General features: G+C 40.6%; 1 protein-coding gene across 3 annotated transcripts in view; it reads left to right on the top strand.

The window, feature by feature from the left end:
- paxip1 (PAX interacting (with transcription-activation domain) protein 1) overlaps positions 1 to 19,411 on the top strand; it is a 29,917-nt gene extending 10,506 nt beyond the window's left edge. Inside the window, exons 6-23 of one of the 3 annotated variants that reach the window (XM_020112134.2) lie at positions 385 to 460; positions 3,042 to 3,557; positions 3,731 to 3,825; positions 4,031 to 4,871; positions 7,118 to 7,212; positions 7,325 to 7,420; positions 8,898 to 9,035; positions 9,712 to 9,833; positions 10,184 to 10,368; positions 11,847 to 11,890; positions 12,887 to 12,954; positions 13,060 to 13,162; positions 13,411 to 13,579; positions 13,749 to 13,849; positions 14,688 to 14,822; positions 15,113 to 15,188; positions 16,503 to 16,563; positions 19,117 to 19,411. In XM_020112134.2, the coding sequence (XP_019967693.2) occupies positions 385 to 460; positions 3,042 to 3,557; positions 3,731 to 3,825; positions 4,031 to 4,871; positions 7,118 to 7,212; positions 7,325 to 7,420; positions 8,898 to 9,035; positions 9,712 to 9,833; positions 10,184 to 10,368; positions 11,847 to 11,890; positions 12,887 to 12,954; positions 13,060 to 13,162; positions 13,411 to 13,579; positions 13,749 to 13,849; positions 14,688 to 14,822; positions 15,113 to 15,188; positions 16,503 to 16,563; positions 19,117 to 19,132 (2,937 nt within the window). In that variant the 3' untranslated portion in view covers positions 19,133 to 19,411. Of the gene's footprint in view, positions 1 to 384; positions 461 to 3,041; positions 3,558 to 3,730; positions 3,826 to 4,030; positions 4,872 to 7,117; positions 7,213 to 7,324; positions 7,421 to 8,897; positions 9,036 to 9,711; positions 9,834 to 10,183; positions 10,369 to 11,846; positions 11,891 to 12,886; positions 12,955 to 13,059; positions 13,163 to 13,410; positions 13,580 to 13,748; positions 13,850 to 14,687; positions 14,823 to 15,112; positions 15,189 to 16,502; positions 18,301 to 19,116 lie in introns of those variants that run through there. The other 2 variants (XM_069511110.1, XM_069511109.1) reach the window with 2 other exon arrangements.
- The last annotated feature ends 604 nt before the right edge of the window (positions 19,412 to 20,015 follow it).

Raw genomic sequence — 20,015 nt, 5'->3', positions numbered from 1 at the left:
GTGGTTCTTCTTCCTTCCTTCGGGTCGTAGGACTCTGAAGCCTTCACTGGGGTTTGGAGCTGGTTTTCCTGCAGGTTTCCGTGCTCCTTCCTGCCGTGTGCTCGCTCCTTCTCTCCTCTGGCAGCTCTTAAATTCTCCCTCAATTATCTGGCCTAACCACCTACACCTGGGTGAGGAGTGAGGCCTTCTGGGACCTGGAGTTGTTGCCTCAGCGGCCATCTTGGGGTGTGGGCGCTGCTCCTTAAAGGGGAAGTAGCACCCATCCACTACCTGGCCCCGTGTGATGCCACAAGGTGTACCCATTAAGATTGAAACGTTTTATTTCTACTTGTCATGCAGGTGCAACTAACCTAGTTTTTGTTTTTGTCTTTTTTTTCCCTCCAGGCAAAGTTTGAGTGTGCCCTGAAACACCCTGGTATCAAGATTGTCACCCCGGACTGGATCACAGATTCTGTCAAAGGTATTTAATATTAGTGCTCTCAGTCTTATATATATATATATATATATGTATGCATTTATTGACTTGCATGGTTTTGTTGTTATGCCTCTGCACTGGCAACACCAGTGACTGAAGGCACAGTTATTGCCTCTTCAGTGGGATATCTCAAGATTGGTTTGAGGGAATTTCTTCAGATAATTTTATACATTGGGCGGCTGTGGCTGAGGGGTAGAGCAGTCGTCCTCCGATCAGAAGGTCAGCAGTTCAATCTTCCCATCTGCATGCCGAAGTGTCCTTGGGCAAGATGCTGAACCCCGAAAAAAAGTGCTGCTAATAGATGCACTGTATGAATGTGTGTGTGAATGGGTTAATGGCAAAACTGTACTGTAAAGCACTTTGAGTGGTCATCAAGATTAGAAAACTGCTATAGAAAAAGAAACCATTTACCATTTTAGAGCAAAAAAAATAAATAGAAAAGTTTATATGGAAGACAAATAAAAATAACAACAATAAATTTAAAGCCACAAGCAGTGTTGAACAGGACATTGCACTTAGTGCATGTCGGAGGTACAGGCAGGACATGGGTTGACACAGAGATGTGCTGTCGCTTACATTGGCCAAATGAGTGAGAACGTGCACTAAATATGCATTTTGTTGTTGTGTAAAACTTGTAGACCAGACCATGAAAAGTTTATGTAAACAGAATAATGATTTTTTGACATGAGAAACACTTCCTAATGCCAGTAGGTGTGCAATAAGTAAAAAAACATGTAATTTTGTGTTGCCAGCGGGTGGCACTATAGCTTTAATTGAATATTGGTATGTAGATCTTCCGGCCAGGACTCTTATTGAAAATGCAACATTTGGGGAAGATTGGTTAAATAATGTTTAAGTTATAAAGTAACAATCCTCATAGAACAAAAATTGCTGCTAATAGATGCGCTGTATAAATGTGTCTGTGAATGGCAAACTGTACTGTAAAGCGCCTTGAGTGGTCATCAAGACTAGAAAAGTGCTATATAAATACAAACAACTAACCATTATAATGTTGAAATTTGCTCATCATTGTCAAAGGCTTCTCTGACCAAGTTTATGGCAGATGTGGTCAACCTGCTAGGAAAAGCAATTAAAATGATATTCAATGAGATGAGACAAGATGTAATTGATCCACACACCAGGGAAATTCAATTGTTACTGTAGCAGGCAGGCCAGAATGAGGTAGACAATAGAATACAAATTTAAAAAAAGGCAATAGAATAAAAATGAAAAATAAAAAATGCAAAGTATGTACATAATATACACCTTTCAGTTTAGTGGTTTGTATAGTGTGAGATAGTGATTTAAATGATGTCATTGTGACCTTAACCTTTGACCTCCAAAATCTAATCATCTAATTCACGAGAATGGGACAGGAGGATGGATGGACTGACAACCCAAAATCATTATGCTTCCAGCCCCTAACCCTCCAGCACTTAAATCCCCTATATCCTTTGTAATTGGTTAATCATTAGGTTCTGAAAACTGCAACTGGATTTTCAACACATGCATAATGTCTTAAAGGCACCAGAATGACAGAGAAGTATGTTAACACTGAGGTTTGCATAGTCATAGAGCAGAGATGTCATACTCAAGGCCTGTGGGTAAATTATGACCTGTGGTACAATTATATCCAGCCCACGATAAAATATCATACGTCTATCTTAACTGGCCCGCCAGTGCGCATAGCCCGGCTAGATGCACATGGAGCGAGCGAGCGAGCCCTAATCTCCACTCCCTGAGTGGGAGCCAGGCGGTGTTTACGGGATGATGAAGATTAACAAAAACCCACACAGTAGTCTCACTGATGCACACCTTCACTAAATCTTGAGAGTTTCCAAAACACAGAACCTAACCTGGCCCTCGACATAGTCCCAGTTTTTAATTTTGGCCCTCTCTGTGATTGAGTTTGACACCCCTGTCATAGAGGGAACTGCTACAGCAGAAACTACTGATGTCATGTGGTTGTGGACAGTTAAAGCTTTCTGAAAAGAATACAAAATTTAACAGGCCACTGATACAGCTGGATTTCTGTCCATGCCACGATTGGTCAGTCCAACTAAGAAAGACAGGCCTGTTGGTAGCAGGGCAATGACCAAAGCTTTCCCATAAACCAATGGTACACATCATTAGAGATAATATCTATGTAATTAATGGGAAACACTGGTGTATGTGTTGGACAGTGGACACTAATACTCTCACTCTCATTGCTCGAGATATAATTTACTGTATAATTAAAGTTTGTTCAAATCTGTGTGCTGTCTTTTGATAATCAATTTTAAAGGTTAAGAGCGTTTTCTGAAATTGACTTGATTCGTTTCCCAGAATCTAACAAATTACTTCCTCTTGATTCAACATATTTAACTGCTTACTGTTTCATGTATTAAAAATACTTACATTATCAAATATAAATATTGTAAATGACACAATCATAATGTGTCTTATGCTTAAGTATAAAGATGTAGATTAATGTCAGAGCTGCCATGCATGACACAGTTACTTGTTTGAAGTAAGTTCTTTATAACTTTGATCCATTTAGCTGACGTATGTGTTTCCTCTTTTACAGACAAAAGCAGGAAGGATGAAGCTCTTTATCACCCTAGACTGACATACGTGGAGCCTGAGGAAGAAGAGGAGAGTGAAGCAGAGTCATATGAACATTCAGACGGAAGCTACAGCCCTCGACGAACCCAGCTATCCAGCTGTGACTCGTCTGGTGAGTCCAGTCCCAGAAGAAGACCAGGCCCCAAAAAACTTAATTCTGTGTCTCCAACACCCCTCCGAAAACCAGAGCGACGCAGCGAGCGTATGTTTGATGACTCGGACGATGATTCCCCGATAGAGAAGGAGGGTACCAACCTCAATTGGACGCCTGCTGAAGTTGTCACACCAACACCCCCAATTCTGACTGGCACAGCTAGACGGCGGGCTGGGCCACCCAGCAACAAAGACTCAACGTCATCTACAGGCAGTGGGCTGATCAACCTTTGTGCCACTGTGCCTCCTGTACCTGGCAGTGGAGGAGCATCACCTGCAGAGGCCCACTCTGGGGCTGTTGCCATCAGTCAAAGCACACAGCAAGGTCAGTATGTCAGGCCCTACATTCTTTGAGGTAACAGACCAAGAACTAGTGATCTCAGTTTAGAATTATGGCAAATTGTGTGAACTAATCCTGCTTAGTTGTACCAGTACAATATCCTGTTGATGTTATCCTTTGCGCTTCATGCATTTTCTTCTGCTTTTTTGGTTTATCAGTTCCAGAAAGCTGGAGTCCAGCCGCCAGAACCCTCCGCAACATTACTAACAGCTCTGACATGCAGCCAGCCAATCGACCTGTCAACATAGTACATGTGAGAAATAGTATTTTCCTACAAAACATTTTGATCAGCTGAGCTATGGCTATGTTTTTCCTGGCTGCTTTCCCTGAGGCAGCAAGAGTAGGACCACATGTCATAACTATGATCGCTGCTAATATCACATTCTTGTCCAACATTAAATATCTTGTGATGTATGTCATTGTTATCTTAACATTACAACTTCTTAATGTTTGTCCAGATCATTCAGAATCTCACAGCCAATCAGTCAAAGCCACTGGAGCAGCAGAGTAACCAGAGCAATGCTCAAACCCCCAATAGTGCCAACCCTCTTCTGTTCAGTCAGTCCAAATTGGCTGCAGAGCAGCATCAACACTTACTGCAACAGTCTCACCAGGCTGCCCAGCAACAGCATCAACAGTTACCACAGCAACCGCAACATCCTATAATGCACCTCCAACAACAGCAGCATCAGATGATGCCACTACATCACCATCAGCAACACAATCAACAGCAGCAGTCCCAAGTTGCACAGCAACAAGGTTTCCCACAGTTGCCCCAACAGCAGCAACAGTTTCTGCAACAACAACAACAACAACAACAACAACAACAACAACAGCAGCAACAGCAAATGCAGCAACAAATGTTTTCACAGCAGCAGCAACAGCAGCAGCAGCAGCAGCAAGCATTCTCCCAGCAGCAGCTACGGCCCCAGCAGCTCCTACGCCCTGGTTTACAGCAGATGCAGCAGCAACAAGCTCTGCAGCAACAGCTTCAACAGTTCCAACAACAGCAACGTATGCAAATATTACAGCAACAGCAGAATCCACAGCAGTTACACCAACAGCATCTACAGCAGCAGCAGCAGCAGCAGCAACAGCAGCAGCAGCAACAGCAACAGCATTTCCTGCAACAGCATCACATGCAACAGATCCATCAGCAGCAGCACCTGCAGAACCAGCAACAGGCTCTGCAGCATCAGAATCTGCAACAGCAGCAGCAGACGAAGACAGCGCTGCAGCCCCAGCTCCAGCAGCCTGCTCACATAACCCAGCTGTTTGGACATGAGCTTGGACAAGAAAGTGAGTACAACCAGTGACTTACCGAGACTTTTATCCTGGGAGTGTCCCATATTCTTTTAGTAGGCTCATCAGTTTCTGGAGTGACCGTGTAGGCTATGTTAGGTATATCAATATATCATCAGCAAATGGAGCCAACTTCTGTTCCCCCAATAACATATATAACTTAAGGATGTAGGCACTGTGCTGGTGGAGGAGGTCGGAGAGATAGGGGGAAGCCAGGTTGTTGAGTGTCTTGCAGGTGGTAAGTAGAATCTTGGAGGTTAATCCTGTATTTTACTGGGAGCTAGTGGAGATAATGGAGGACTGGAGTGATGTGATCAGTTGAGCGGGTACTGGTAAGTAGGCGGGTGGCAGAGTTCTTTACATTCTTGCAGTAGTCGAGTCTGGATGTTATAAATGTGTGAATTAATGTTTCTGCAGCAGTAGGTGACAGTGAGGGTCGGAGGTGGGAGATGTTACGGAGGTGGAAGAAGGCTGTTTTGGTGATATGGTTGACATGGGGGCAGGAATGCAAGGGTGGGGTCAAGGATGACTCCAAGGCTGCGGTTTTGGGTAGAGGGGGTGATGATGGAGCCGTCAATATTGAGTTTGAATCCAGAGTGGGAATCGGGGAATGATCAATGATCGGTATGACCAAAAAAAGTATTTTTTTTTTCAAGCACGACTTGGTGTTAACCTCATTTTCTAATAATTTAGAGAATAATTACTGCAGTAAATTGGCTTGGAATGACATATTTTACTGTCATGAGGAGTGAAAATTGTAGAAAAACATTAATGTCCACACTAGTATTAATGAAGTGAAGGAATCTGAATGCATGACTGTTGCAGTCAAATACAGAACCCTTTATTCTTTTGCAACTTGAAAAAACATGTTCTTCTTTATCCACCGAACATTCATTAAGGCAACATCCATAAATAATATTGAAACAAATAAATAGAAAAGGTGTGCAACTTGCATTAATATACTGCTTCAAGCCCAACCAGGTAGTATTCAAGTATTCAAAATATAAACAAAGTTTACTTGAAGGCTTCTTAAACAACTAAACTTTCACTGAGGCAACTTGCATCCATATGGACTTTGCTTCAAGATGAGGTATACTCGTACACACATAAATAGTAAACTAAAACGTTTTAAAGTAAACATATCTGGGATCCAGTATTTTAATCATCTCCCTGAAGCCGTCTTTCTCAACAGTACTAAGCGGTACCATGTCTTTGGCTATGTGAATGGTGATGGCGTTTGTAATGTCGTTCCACCGTTTGCGTTTCTTGTCGTAGGCAGTCCCCCTAGCCAACACATCTGACTCGTCTTTTCTCCCGCAGTGCCAACTTCACCTGCAGATGTGGAGGACGCAAATCGTAGTTTCATGCATTCTTGATATTCCAGGACATGCTTGTGGCTGAGGTGAAGCAAATTGCTTGTGTTGCCTCCTGCGGCTACAACTTTAGCCCGACAACATTTGCAGAATATTGTTGTTTGATCGACGTTGGATTTTTTTAAGCCGAAGAACTTCCAAACAACAGACACGGCTCCTCTTTTCGGTACAAGTTCTTCCGTTTCATTGTTTACTTTCACCGCGTTTATCCATTTTGTTCACCGCTCAATGAGATCCATATGCTCAACACAGGCTGTGCTCTCGCATGCTGCTTGTTTGGTGCAACTGCAAAACAGCCCCCTCTCAAACAATGTCCGTCAGCGCGACGTTCCGCCGCTCTGCGTTCCCAACGTTTTGTACGCTACACACTCACCGGTATTGGGGTATATGAAAAATTCATATCATAAAAAAAAATAACACCAGTATTCGGTATGAACCGGTATACCGCCCAGCACTTATTAAGAATTCTAGTTTACTGCACGTGAATTTTAGAAAGTTTCTTTGCGTCCATGTTTTAATGTCCATTAGGCAGAGTATCGTCAGTTAGGCAAAGTATCATCAGCATAACAGTGAAACTGGAAGCCATGGCGGCGGAGGATCTGTCCCAAGTGGTAGCATGTAAATGATGAAGAGAAGAGGACCAAGCACTGAACCCTGGGGGGCACCATGGGTGACAGGAACTGTGATGGATTTGCAGTTATTGATTGAGATGAATTGAGATCTGTCAGAGAGGTAGGATTGGAACCAGGAGAGGGCAGTGCCAGTAATGCCGAGAGTGGTTTTGAGGCATGTGATGAGTGCCTGGCCAAAAATTGACCTACCCCTCCTTAAAGATTCACATTTTAATTTTTAATTTACTATATATTTCAGTTCCACAAGATGGCTTCCTGTTAGGCTGTGTGTTTGCTATTGCTGACTATCCAGAACAGATGGCTGACAAACAACTCCTAGGAACATGGAAGAGGGTAAGACATTCAGTCACACAGAAAAAGATCATTGCCTCCCTCTAGCACTACCTGCGTGAAAGCCGCATCTTTTACATCTTTTACATATATGTTTGCTGATCTGCTTCCCCAGGTCATCCAGGCGTGTGGAGGCACTGTTGACCCCACCCTGACCAGTCGTTGCACACACTTGCTGTGTGAGAGCCAAGTCAGTAACATGTATGTTCAGGTAAGGATGTGTGCTGTAAGAGCACTACTCAAGTGCTCAACCACTCTGGTACAACTCCTTATATTTTTCAATTTTGTATAAATATTACAAGCTCACACTCACCTGTTGTCTTAGAACAGCAAGAGACATAGAGACCTAAAGCCAAAATTATATCAGGGGCTGTCTTGGATATTTAGCAGGATGGCAAAAACTTTATTAATATTTTGACGGTCCACTGACATAGAATTTCTCTTATTGTGTAAGGGAAAGAGAGAAAAATGGAGTCAAAGAGCACTGCACCCAATGTAGATGTGACACAAAGTTTGAGATCTTACATGTTATTATTAGAAGTGTAAAAAGTGTTTTGAAAAACTGTTTGCTGTGATTTGGCACCACAAAAATAAACGTGAATTGCTTTTTCAAATTCTTAAAACAGTGGTAAATGGTGTGTATCTTTAGCATTTTTCTTGTCTTGATGGCCACTCAAAGCACTTTACAGTTCAGTTTATTGCTATTAACCCATTCACAGCCATCAGGGGCAATGTGGGGTTCAATATTTTGCCCAAGGACACTTCTGGATGCAGAGGGAAGACTGGGATTGAGCCGCTGATCTTCTGGTTAGAGGGCAGCCGCTATACCACCTCAGCCACAGCCCACCAACCCACCCACATCATTTCCAATGTTGGGCAGATGACACCCAGCTGTGAAGCCGGATGATACTAATAATGGAGTTAAACTTGAGAAACATCTAAAGACATAAAGTCCTGAATGACCTATAATTTTGCCTTGGCCCTTAGCACCTGAGAGAAATATTATCTGACCAGATAGTTGCCTTGGATTGCATTAGCTTGGTCCCCAGCTCTACTGTAAGGAACCTTGAAGTTATGTTTGACTAGGACACGTCATTTGACTTGCACCTAAAAGTCTATATGACTTCTTTCATGTCTGCAATATTTTGAAAATTAGAAACATCCTGTCTCAAAAGGATACTGAGAAACTAGTCCATGTATTTTTTTACCTCTAAAGTGGACTACTGTAATTCTTTATAATATCAGTGAGATAATAATCAGTAGGGCTGTAACAACTGTCAAACTTAGACTGAAATCATGGTCCAATTGTCCATGGTTTCCCTGCTCAACCTCACACACTGTGACAGCTGGTGGTGCAGCCTGTTGAGCTCTCATTATGTTACGCCGGGACAAACTGGCTGTGGTTACGCCCCCGAACTGCCTGTCGCGGTTTCTCTCTTTCTTTCCCTGTTTTCCACCAACCTCTCCTCACCCCGATTTTTCTCTTCTCACCTCAAACGGTGGATGGCCACCCACACTGAGTCTGGTTATGTTAGAGGTTTCTTCCTGTCAATAGGAGTTTTTTCTCTCCACTGTCATCAAGTGCTGGCTTGTTGTGGGAACTGTTGTGTTTCTCTATAAATTGTATGGTCATGACCTTGCTTTATCTCTGTCATCGTTATTGATTCATGTGGTGTTCTCTCTGTCAGGCACTAAGAGAAGGGAAACGCTGTGTAACAGCCCACTGGCTCAACACTGTACTGAAGAGGAAGAGGATGGTTCCTCCTCATCGAACCTTACATCTGCCCTTTGCCTTCCCTCCTGGTGCAAAGCCCTGCTCTCAGCATGTAGGTCCAAATCACACAAATCAATGCTCCTTTTATCTCACTGTCATGTCGGTTACCAGCTAGACCCAGTCTGGTTAATTTAATGATGGCTCTGATTTAAATACCACTGATTTAAATATCAATAAAATGTCCTTTGGCTAGTCCTTCAGTCAGTCAGGTAAAAGTCTAAAAGAATTAAGATTTTAACACATTTAGATCTTAGGCACTCTGAATAAAGACATGAAATAGAAACATTTGAAAGCTTTTTTATTGTTTGCTTTCATTGTAAATCTTTGCCTTTTCCCTAAACTTCATGAACATTAAAAAAACAATGAAGCTGGCAAACTCGCCCCTTCTTGCTCTGCCTGAAACACGTCTCCTACTGTTTGACAATGATTCATTGACAGAATAACCTGTCAATGATCTGAACATCTCAAATTTATTATGTAGGGCATCAGGGCTCCATCTGATTAGTCAAATAAATGGACATGCCGAGCATGAATGCATGGCACATGGAACACCATTCATCGCATTTCAAGCATATTGTGATGACAATACATTTTCGATACATTGTGTAGCCCTAGAGTACACTAACTCAGAGTATTGCTGTTGAATTGTGATTCTTTTTGAAATGGGTGTTTCTAACACATGACTGTCATCTCTTTATTCCAACCTCCTTTGCTTTCATTCTCCTCAGATTATATCAGTAACAGGTTTTGTGGATGCTGACCGAGATGACCTTAAGCTGATGGCCTACCTGGCGGGTGCCAGATACACTGGATATCTGTGTCGCAGTAATACAGTCCTCATCTGTAAAGAGTAAGATTTGCAGGGGTTTAATGGCTTGCATTTTTAGGACATTTAGCAAAGGATCAATATAAGATCCTTCTGTTAGGATTACACGACACAAATGTCACTGAAATACATTCAGGTTATAGTTACTCTAGCCACCCTAGAACACCAGAGAGCCAAAATGTTTCCAACATGATATGGACCACTTTCCCTATCTCTGTGTCATATACAATTATAAAGCGCTAAATCTCTGTTGTGTATAAAGAAAATGTATTTGCACCATCAGTGTTTAATCTTCTCTGCCACCTAGCCATATTGATTTGTGTTGGAGCTGGTGAAGTGTTGATGATATGGTTGTCTTGCTAATCTCTCCTCAGAGCTAATGGGCTTAAATATGAGAAAGCCAAGGAGTGGAAGATCCCATGTGTAAATGCACAGTGGTTGTGTGATATACTGCTGGGAAATTTTGAAGCACTGAGACAGATTCAACACAGCAGATACTCCATCTATACACAACCTGAACCACTGGTGCCCAACCTACAGCTGGTCCAGAACCTACTGAGTATGTATTGCTGAATGGAGTATCTTTATAAGACAATTATGCTATATTGGCAATCGCATTTTATTATACAGCTTCACAGGGCTGCAACAACTGGGTGGGGTGGGAGGTGGGGGTGTAAATGTATCTATAGACAGGTCTGTCAATGATCTCTGATGATGATATCTTTAATATATTCATGAGGGTGCTTTAATACTGCATTGAGAAAAAATCCATACCTCACTGTCCTACCTGCGTTTTCTTGGCCTAGTGGTTGCAGCCCTAGTGAACATGCATAACTGTTGTTAAGTTTTAGGCATTAAATCCAAAGTACAATGGCAAGGAAAAAGTGTATGAACCTTTAGAAATGACTTACTTTCTAAAGTAATTGGTCATAAAATGTGATCTGATTTGATCATCTAAGTCAGAAATGCTGTCAATCACAATGTGTTTAAGCTAATAATGTACAATTATAATCTTTTATGTCTGAAAAAAATCCCTTTGTCAATCCCTGTGAAGAAATGTATTTATCATAGTTAATGGTAAAGGGAGTGCAGATATGTAAAGATACATATTGCACACAACAACATTCAGCACCCTAACACTCATTGATTAGGGTGCCAGTGCCGGTTGAACTAATGGCCAGGAGTTTGACACTCAGTGTCAAATTTGTTTTTGTTTTTTAAACTCAAAGACGAACATTTAGGATTTCGATGGCTCAAGGTCACAAGTTAATTTCACTTTGGACAGATGCCCTGATTAAAAAAAACCTCACCACAATCATTTTTGCCAAAATTTAAGAGCTATATTTTGTATCATTTAATCTTACAAAATATAATAATAATAATCCCCTGAAAGACTTCATTACATATGAGTCTGGTGATGACTGGTTGGTGAAGGCATTTCTACCAAGGCAGTAATTCTAGTCTTTGTTTGATGTCAATCTACTGGAGATATACCTTTTCAGTTTCTTTTTATGTCAATCAATTTAGCATTAATCTGCGGTGGTAGCCTGGTATTATTATCCTTCCTGAGAGATCTGGGGCCTCATCTATAAAACAGTGCGTAGCATTCATACTAAAAGTGTACGTGAGCACAAAGGCCAAAAATTGTGTACACAGGAAAAGATTCTGATTTATAAAACTGCACACACACATGAAGGCAACGTCCCCTTTATCAATCACCCTCTATCTGGAAACATACGTATGTGGATCTGCTTGAATATATATGTACATGTATATCTACATATCTATATTTATATACACATCCCTATATGTATATCTATACATACATACATGTGTATATATATATATATATATGTGTGTGTGTGTATATACATATATATGTATGTATGTATGTATAGATAATGTGTGTGTATATAAATATATATATAAATGTAATATTTATGAATGTGTATGTTTGTTTATGTGTTTGTATATATACATGTGTGTGAATGATGCATGGATGTGGGTATAAATAAAATTGTCTGTCTTTCTCTGTAGCTGCTTGGAGAACACCAATCAAAGTATCTCCTGAAGCTTTGGCGGTGAGTTTGTTGAAGTGCTGTTGCATGAGATGAAAGCTACATTTTGCTTCACACATGTTTTGTATTTCCAGAGCTTTCTGTGCTGGCCCCTGGCCTAACAGCCAAGTAATCACAAATTCTTCTGGCTTCTTAATTGTTTTTACTTTTGATTGTATAAGGGTAGTTTTGAGTAAAAAGTTGCAATTTACTGTGTGTACATTGTATAACTGCTAGCCCCTGTTTCAAAGCAATGCACAAATGATGATAGAGAAACCTTTGTCTTTATCATTCCCACCATCACACGCTATAAGTGAATATTCACATACTCACTAGACAGGCTTCTCCAGAAAACACTGGTGGGAGCAGCTGCATAGAAGTTTTAAAAAGTCCACTCAAAGTGCGATAGCTTTCATATACGCCACAGATGTTTATGGGCTTTTTTAATTAGCAAATTAATGAACTATCTTTTTTTACCTTGTGCTTTTACGGCAGAGCTAAAAGAGGATGAAGTTGAGTTGATTCAGTAGATTCATATGATCTTTCTTGGAGTTAATTGCACATTTTATGTTAGAATTGTAAAATACGTTGTCTTTGAGCTCCATACACTTACAGAGGGTGAACTTCAAGTGATAGTTTGTTGAAAAATATAAATTCACTCATTATCTACTCACCACTATGCTGATGGGGGTGTGGGCCTCAAAACTAGAGAGTCAGAATTATAAGGGGGAAAAAAGCTTAGCCCATGATTGCAACCACTAACTCTGGAGAAGCAGACAAAATCATAATCTGGAGGCATAATAAAGAACAATTGACCTGGCCTTCTTGTCTGGACTTCACAGCTAACTGCTTATATAGTACTTGAAATAGTTTTATCACCTGAGAGGAGAGCAAACAGGCTGTAAGTGAAAGATGTTACAGTGTTCGTACTCTGTGGTTCATCTGGTTGTCTTGTGATGATTTGGCACTATACAAATAAAATTTAATTGAAAGTCTTCTTTTATTTTTTGTATGGTGTAGAACCTTCAGCTGTTGCAAAAGCAAAAGATCACCGGCTCCACTAACCAGCCTGCAAACAAGAAAGCCAGGTCAGTGCAACAGATCTGTTTACACACTGCGTCACAGTGACACGCAACATTTCTAGATTAGCAATTAAATATAAGTATTGTAACTGTAAGTGTAACTGTGTGCAGACTGGATGAGATCCAGTCCCCCAGTAAGATGCTTCCTCCAGAGTCCACTCCTCAAGTCATGTTCACAGGCTTTGAGCCTTCACAAGTACAGCAATACACAAAGGTAAATCCGCTGGATTTCTTCCTTAGACATTTATTTTATTATGTTGTTTCATCTCACTTGCACACATACAGATTAACCCAAACATTTGACTGTGGTGACAAAATCATAACACCTCAACAGGTCATTAGCTAACTATCAGACAAAATGCTAATGTTGTACTCTCAATCATGTGATCAAGTACAGCTATAACTTTGCAATAATCTCCTGCTGCTAATTGTTGTCCATGTCTGATGATTCCCCCCCTGCAGAGGTTACATGCTTTAGGTGGTGAAGTAGCAGACAGCAGTCAGAAGGTCACTCACCTGGTGGCCAGTAAGGTGACGCGCACCGTGAAATTCCTCACTGCCATGTCTGTGGTCAAACACATCGTTAGCCCAGAGTGGCTGGAGGAGAGCTGGAGGAGCCAGAAGTTTGTGGGTATGGTGTGTGTGTGTCTGTGTGTATGCATGAAGAGCAGCCATTCAGATACTACATAAAATGATTTGTATAAATTGAAAATGTCACTGTCTTCATTGCTGAAAGAAATCCTATTTAGATACAATTTTCTTAAATTGTGTTTGTGTGTGTGTGCATGCGTTTGTTGCAGATGAGCAGACTCACAGTCTGAAGGATGCAGAGGCAGAGGTGCTGTTTGGATTCAGTCTGGAGGAATCACTAAAGAGAGCCCACAGTTCACCTCTCTTCAAGGTCAGACAACAAGCCTCAATCCCACACAACATGAGACCAGATTGAACTAGATGGAAATGAGAGTTGTACATGTGTACAAAGGCAATTGGACTTCCTTGTGTTTCTTGTTACTTGATTTTTCAAGTCTCATCCAAGGCCCAGACCTGGTATTAAATTTAGAGTTCAGATCACAAGTGGACGGTGTTAAAGGGATAGTTCATAGGAAAATTAAAATTCACCCGTTATCTACTCATGACTATGCCGATGGAGGGGTGGGTGAAATGTTTGAATGCTTCTGGAGTCTCAAGGGTAAACCGTGTTGCAGCCGAATCAAATACAATTGAAGTAAATCGCGACATCTTCAGACATAAGAATATAGCTCACTTGGTAGAGCTGCCGCCCCATGAGGCTATAAACTTCTGCGGTGGCCCATGTTGGATTCCAGCCTTTGCTGCGTGTCATCCCCCATTCTGTCTCCTGTTTTGTCATACAACACATTTATGGGGAATGACAGGGCAGATAATCCACACATAACAAAAAAAATGGTGAATGAATATATAACGTTTTCATGTATGTATGAGTGAATATAAAGAGAACTATCAAATGTGCACCCTTGGTTACACTGCTGAAATTAAGGAAGGGGGATACTAGCAACGTTTTTCCTGCACAGTGACAACTGAAGAGAGTGTGGAAATGTGTGTGGTTTGTGCGTGTGCTCCCTGCAGTTGACGTAGATGCTCTATTACAAGCGCCCACAGCTGTGGTCAATATATCTAATGATCAACATAGATTAGAATGGATTTTGTGCCTGTCCCTCACTGACCATCTCTCTGCCATTTTCATGTGATGTGTTTTGTAGGGGAAGTACTTCTACCTCACTCCAGGGATATGCCCAAGTCTCAGCACCATGAAGCCTATCCTGGAGAGTGCTGGAGGAAAGCTGCTGGCCAAACAGCCTTCTTACAGAAAGATTATGGAGCACAAACAGAATAAGGTCCTTAAACTTACCTGAAATTCTATTAAGTTTGTGTCCGAAAATCACTGATTGTGATCTTACAGGAAAATCTTTCAATATGCAGCAACAGTAGGTTGGAATGATATCTGATGTACCACAAAATTTAGCTGATGGTAGGTGATGGTGTTACAGAACAATAATCACAATCTTTTTTTGATGTAAGGTCTTAAAATTAAACAAACTCAATCATTAAAATGTATATCAACAAACAAACAAAAAAACTGTACTTATCTACAGATGTCTTACTACATGTCTACTTTGTTTTGCAGAACCTTCCAGAGATCATCTTAATTTCCTGTGACAATGACCTCCACCTCTGTAGAGAATATTTTTTGAAGAACATTGGTAAGAAACACAAACAGGCTATGAGAAAACAAATAAGTTTTCCCTTTAAAATGCTTTTTTAAAAGGAAAATGATCTCCATCCAGACAAGCAGTTTGGCTTAGATTCAGAAATGATCTCCATTTATACAAACTCACCTGAAAATGCATATCACATGACAATTTACAATATACACTGGACATGCATGTTCTGGTGTGAAGAGGAAACAGGTTTTCTATTTGCAGTTTATGTGGCATAAACCAGAAGGTCAGTGGTTGGATCCCAGCTATTTTGCAATTCACCCATTTAAACAGCCATTCACACAGCACATCTATGTGCAGCCTGGCACAGCCTTCAGGGAAAATTTGGTATTCAGTATCTTGCACTTGCATGTAAAAGGCGAAGACTGGGATCGAACCACTAATCTTCTGGTAAGAGGACGACCCGCTCTACCCTGAGCTACAGCCAGGTGGACCCCAGTGTGAGTGATGTTTGATACAGAAAGTGCTCCACAAAGATACCTCGTGAATATGTGAAGGGTAACTCTACTGTAAAGCACTTTGAGTTGTCATCAAGAGTAGAAAATACAGAGCATTTAAGGAGATTCAGTAGTGATGAAAAGTAATTAACCTAATCCCAGGAGAACACTGGACACGGAACGGCTGCGTTTTCATTTATGCTCCCATGTTAACAGATTAGACCTGCCACACTGGCTGCTGCTGCGGAGCTGTTCGCCACAGAAGTAGTCATATATTTCAATCCGAATCCATTCTTTTTAAATATTTACTGGAGATATTTTCTTCCGAGTGGAATTCACAGTAATTACAATTATGGCAGTATAAACTCCCCCACAAGCTAATGCTCAGGGAATGCTTGAAAAGCTTTATGACATCACCAACAGCTGACGGCTCTCCCTGACGCCATGATGTTCGTAGCTTCAATCATGAATCATCTCAAACTGGTCAAATGCCAAAAAGTCAGAAAAATGTGAATCTCCCAACCAGAGAAAAAACACTAACAATCTTACAGAAAGAAAAAAGATACATTTCCTCTTCACTATGCATCCTGCAAACAGCTGCGTGTCTTCTTTTCCCCCCCTCCAAAACAAAAGCACATGCTGGCGAGACCAAGTTTTTTATGATTTGAGACATTGGAAAGACACGAGTGGACAGAGGCACCAAAATCAACTAAAGTGAAAGTTCCTTTTAGGGGCTTGAAGCAGACAGTACAAACTGAGCAACACTTGGTTATCTGTGTCTCTAAACAATGATGTTCCTGTAAAAGCGCTGATGTGTTGCATTGCATCTCTAATGTTGTCTGTTGTCTCCACTGTCTAGATGTCCACAATGCTGAGTTCATTCTGACAGGAGTTCTCACCCAGCAACTCGACTATGACTCATATCCTTTCCAGCCAATAGCAGCTCAGGACAAAGGGCTTTTCATTTGACAACCTTTCTGAACACAAATCTTACAAAAAAATATCCACCAGTATTTGGACAGTTCAACAGTTTCTTCTGGCTTTGTGCTTCAACTCAGTTTTGAATTAAATAATGAACCCTACATCAGTGCTAGATGTAAGCTTTAATCTGAATCTGATCCATATCAATAAGTACTGCATGGGAGATATATCCCTTTTATCATTTTGTAGGCCTATTACTTAATGTAAGAATAACCTCAACAGTAGAACACACTTTTTGTTTCTGACTGAACAACACAATTTGACAACAATAGAGAAGTTAACTAAGCACTCTAACATACAGTTGCAAATTTCAGGAGCATTTTTTTATTAATTCCTTGAATTAGCCTTTCATTCTGTTCTAGCCTGCTATGGCTAATGGCAAAGAAAACAATTGGAACTGATCTCTGCTTTCATCTGCAGTGAAATCATTATTAAAGGCCAAACTGTTTGTTAACTGGTGTTAACCTTTGACACAACTTTCATCTTTCGAACATCTAGATTATCTAAATGGTAACTCTAGTCAGTTGAGTGCTCTTTTGTGCACAAACTAACATTGAAATGACACCCAGCAGACTAAGAAACGTTTTGGAAGTAGTAGTGCAAACTACTTCTTATATTTAGATTTTTATTGACCGGACAGCACAAGCATGAAATAGAGAGAGAGAATAGAGGAAGGTCGGGTCAGACCCAAACCTGTGGCCGCAGGACTCAAGCAACTGTATGTGGGCAACCTGCGCTACCAGGTATCAACTCTTTTTGAACTCTTGCATTATTGCATTATTATCTCCCACACAGTTCCTATATAGATATAAATCTATTCTAATTAAAGCTCAGACTTGGAACTTTCTCTTATTTTATTTCCAATTGATTGTGTTTAGGCACAGAGCCAAAGAAAAAAACAGCAGTAAGAGCCCAGGCCATCATACCAAACTAAAAGAAAAACACAATTCGAAATCTTAACACTTAAAGAAGTACAAAATTCTATTCTCTCAGACAGGACTCAAAATGGGCTTCTTGGCAAGGAAGAAACAACTGAAAGAACTAGAAATGGTGCTCTGAAAGTAAACCTGCGCCAGGGCTAATGCCCAATTTCACCATGGCAAAGCATTGTTCATTAATTATCTAGACTGTGGCAACCTGCCATATTCTCATTTGTCCAGCCTCAGTCTCATTATGGGCCAGAAATGTTTTAACACTCATAACAATAATTCAATAACAAGCAACTCTAACTTTGTGTTTTGCTCTGTTGCTGCATTGTATAACTATGTGCACTGCTATTTGCTGTGTGCTAACTTGTGCTATTGTCCATAAAGACCTCATAGTTTCAGCTGCAGTTGTGCGTGTACACGCAAATGGCATGCAATTCAGTTCTTTCTGACATCCAAGAATTTGTCTTTCACTCTTTAGTCTGTGTACCTGTCACTCGGAATGTGATGTGTGTGAGAGCCCAACCGCTACAACCATAGATTGAATTTACTCTATGAAAAAGGGTGCAGAATCTGCCCATTTATTTGGATCCACAACAAAATGTAATGAGCTCTCTCCTGAGCTCCCATTCTGCATCCTTCCACCAAGTTCCAGGGTGCAGACAAACAAAATGAAAACCTAACCTCCTTGGTGGAGGTAACAAGAATGGCACAAAATTCAAACAAGCTGCACCATATTGCACACGTTTGTATGTACATCATTCCCAGAAATATGATTTTTCCATCAAGAACCATGAATGTGGGAAATGTGTGGAAATGTCAAAAAACACATCTTGCAGAAGGAAAAAAAACTTATCTTGATCTGCACCAAAATTTAATGGCTTTATCCTCTGGTCCTGTCCTACCACTTCAGGGAAATCAGTTGAGTAGTTTTTGCATAATCCTGCTAAATGAAAAAACAAATAAATGCTGAAGAAAACCGCACTCCTTACCAGAGGTAACAAAGAAAATTCCTAAATTGACGCATAAAATAAATGTGGCTCTCACAAACAAGCAAACCAGCATCGAAGCAGGCAGAGAGAAAGACAAAGGTGCTGCTCCCCAATATGTATGCACACTTTTTGCCTTATTGGCAACAGATTTTCAGGTGCTCTCACCAATAAGCTCCTTTTTAAAAGTGTCTTTTGACCATTTTTTGAAGGCACAGACTATTCCATACCAGATCGCTGCTGTTTTGGTAAAGCTCAGACCCATTCATTTAGCCACCACAATATGGCACTAGTAAAAGTTTCTCAGATCTTTACACTTTCACATTTTTCCTGCTTCAAACACATCAGTTATGACGTGTAGTGTCAGCTTGCATCAGTTTGTTATTCCACTTCTACAGTTAACATTACCAGATGTTAATATAACTTAAGGTTAACTAACAGTAGCTTCTAATGGTTCTATTGTCTTTATACTATAAGATATTAGCATGGCTAATATTGTCATACCCATCACCTAACAAGGATCTGTACTGTAGTGATGTGTGCTCTGGAAAATAATTGTGTTCCTTGACATTTACACATATAAATTCACTTGATGGTGAAGCAGTGATTGCAAGAAGCGGAAGAGGATTAGGGAAGCTACCTGTGTACACTCTAGTCACATGTACTTTCCTATGTTTTTAATTCTGTGCATAGATTTCCACTCATTTTGTAGCCTTTTGTTACCTGTTTCAGAATAAATAAATTGATGTTATTTTTGTGAAATTAATATTTAAATTAAAGAGGATTTTAACATTTTTCTTGTTTTCAAATAGAATGTGTAAAGGCTTCAGCTAACACACTGCTTTTTGGAATAAAGTTTGTGGAAATCTCAAGGTTTTTTTGCTTTCTGATCATGTTCATGAATATTTGATGTTTGGGTGAAGATAGTGTCTCCAGCCTGTGAAAGGAAGTCTCACGTAAGGACACATATGACCAGAAGTTATGGGAATTTTAACCTTTTACTACAGATCAAACAATCAACTTCACCATTCATATTTGCAGAAGTGCCACAGGTAATGGGCACATTTCAGAACAAAAGCTCAGCCTTAGCTTCTTGTCACAGGAGCTTTGAGGGTTGAGGGTATTCCTCCCAGGTTTCAACAGATAATTCCAGATAGATTTGATTTAATTAACTGTTAATGAGGGTTTTGGGTAGTTACTGGTAAAGTCCTAATTGGTGGCTGTCAGACAGATTGCCTGGGGTCGTGTGTGGATGGGGTTGCTGGGTGGGAGGGAGTCTGCTGTGTTGCCTGTGGTGCTGCCCTCTAAACTACCACACATTGAGTTAGACAGTCTGAGCCAAGGTCATGTGCTATATATTCCATGTGTCTCTGCTGCCATATTAATTGGCATTGGTTGTTTGTCTCTTTATGTCTGTCAGCTCTATGGTAGATTGGTGACCTGTCCAAGGTCTATTCTACCTTTCTACCAATGTCA

This window comes from Paralichthys olivaceus, chromosome 16 (genome assembly GCF_024713975.1).
Source record: "Paralichthys olivaceus isolate ysfri-2021 chromosome 16, ASM2471397v2, whole genome shotgun sequence".
Classification (NCBI taxonomy): domain Eukaryota; kingdom Metazoa; phylum Chordata; class Actinopteri; order Pleuronectiformes; family Paralichthyidae; genus Paralichthys; species Paralichthys olivaceus.
Note: the sequence above shows the minus strand (reverse complement) of the source record. Positions and strands in the feature narration are given on the sequence as shown.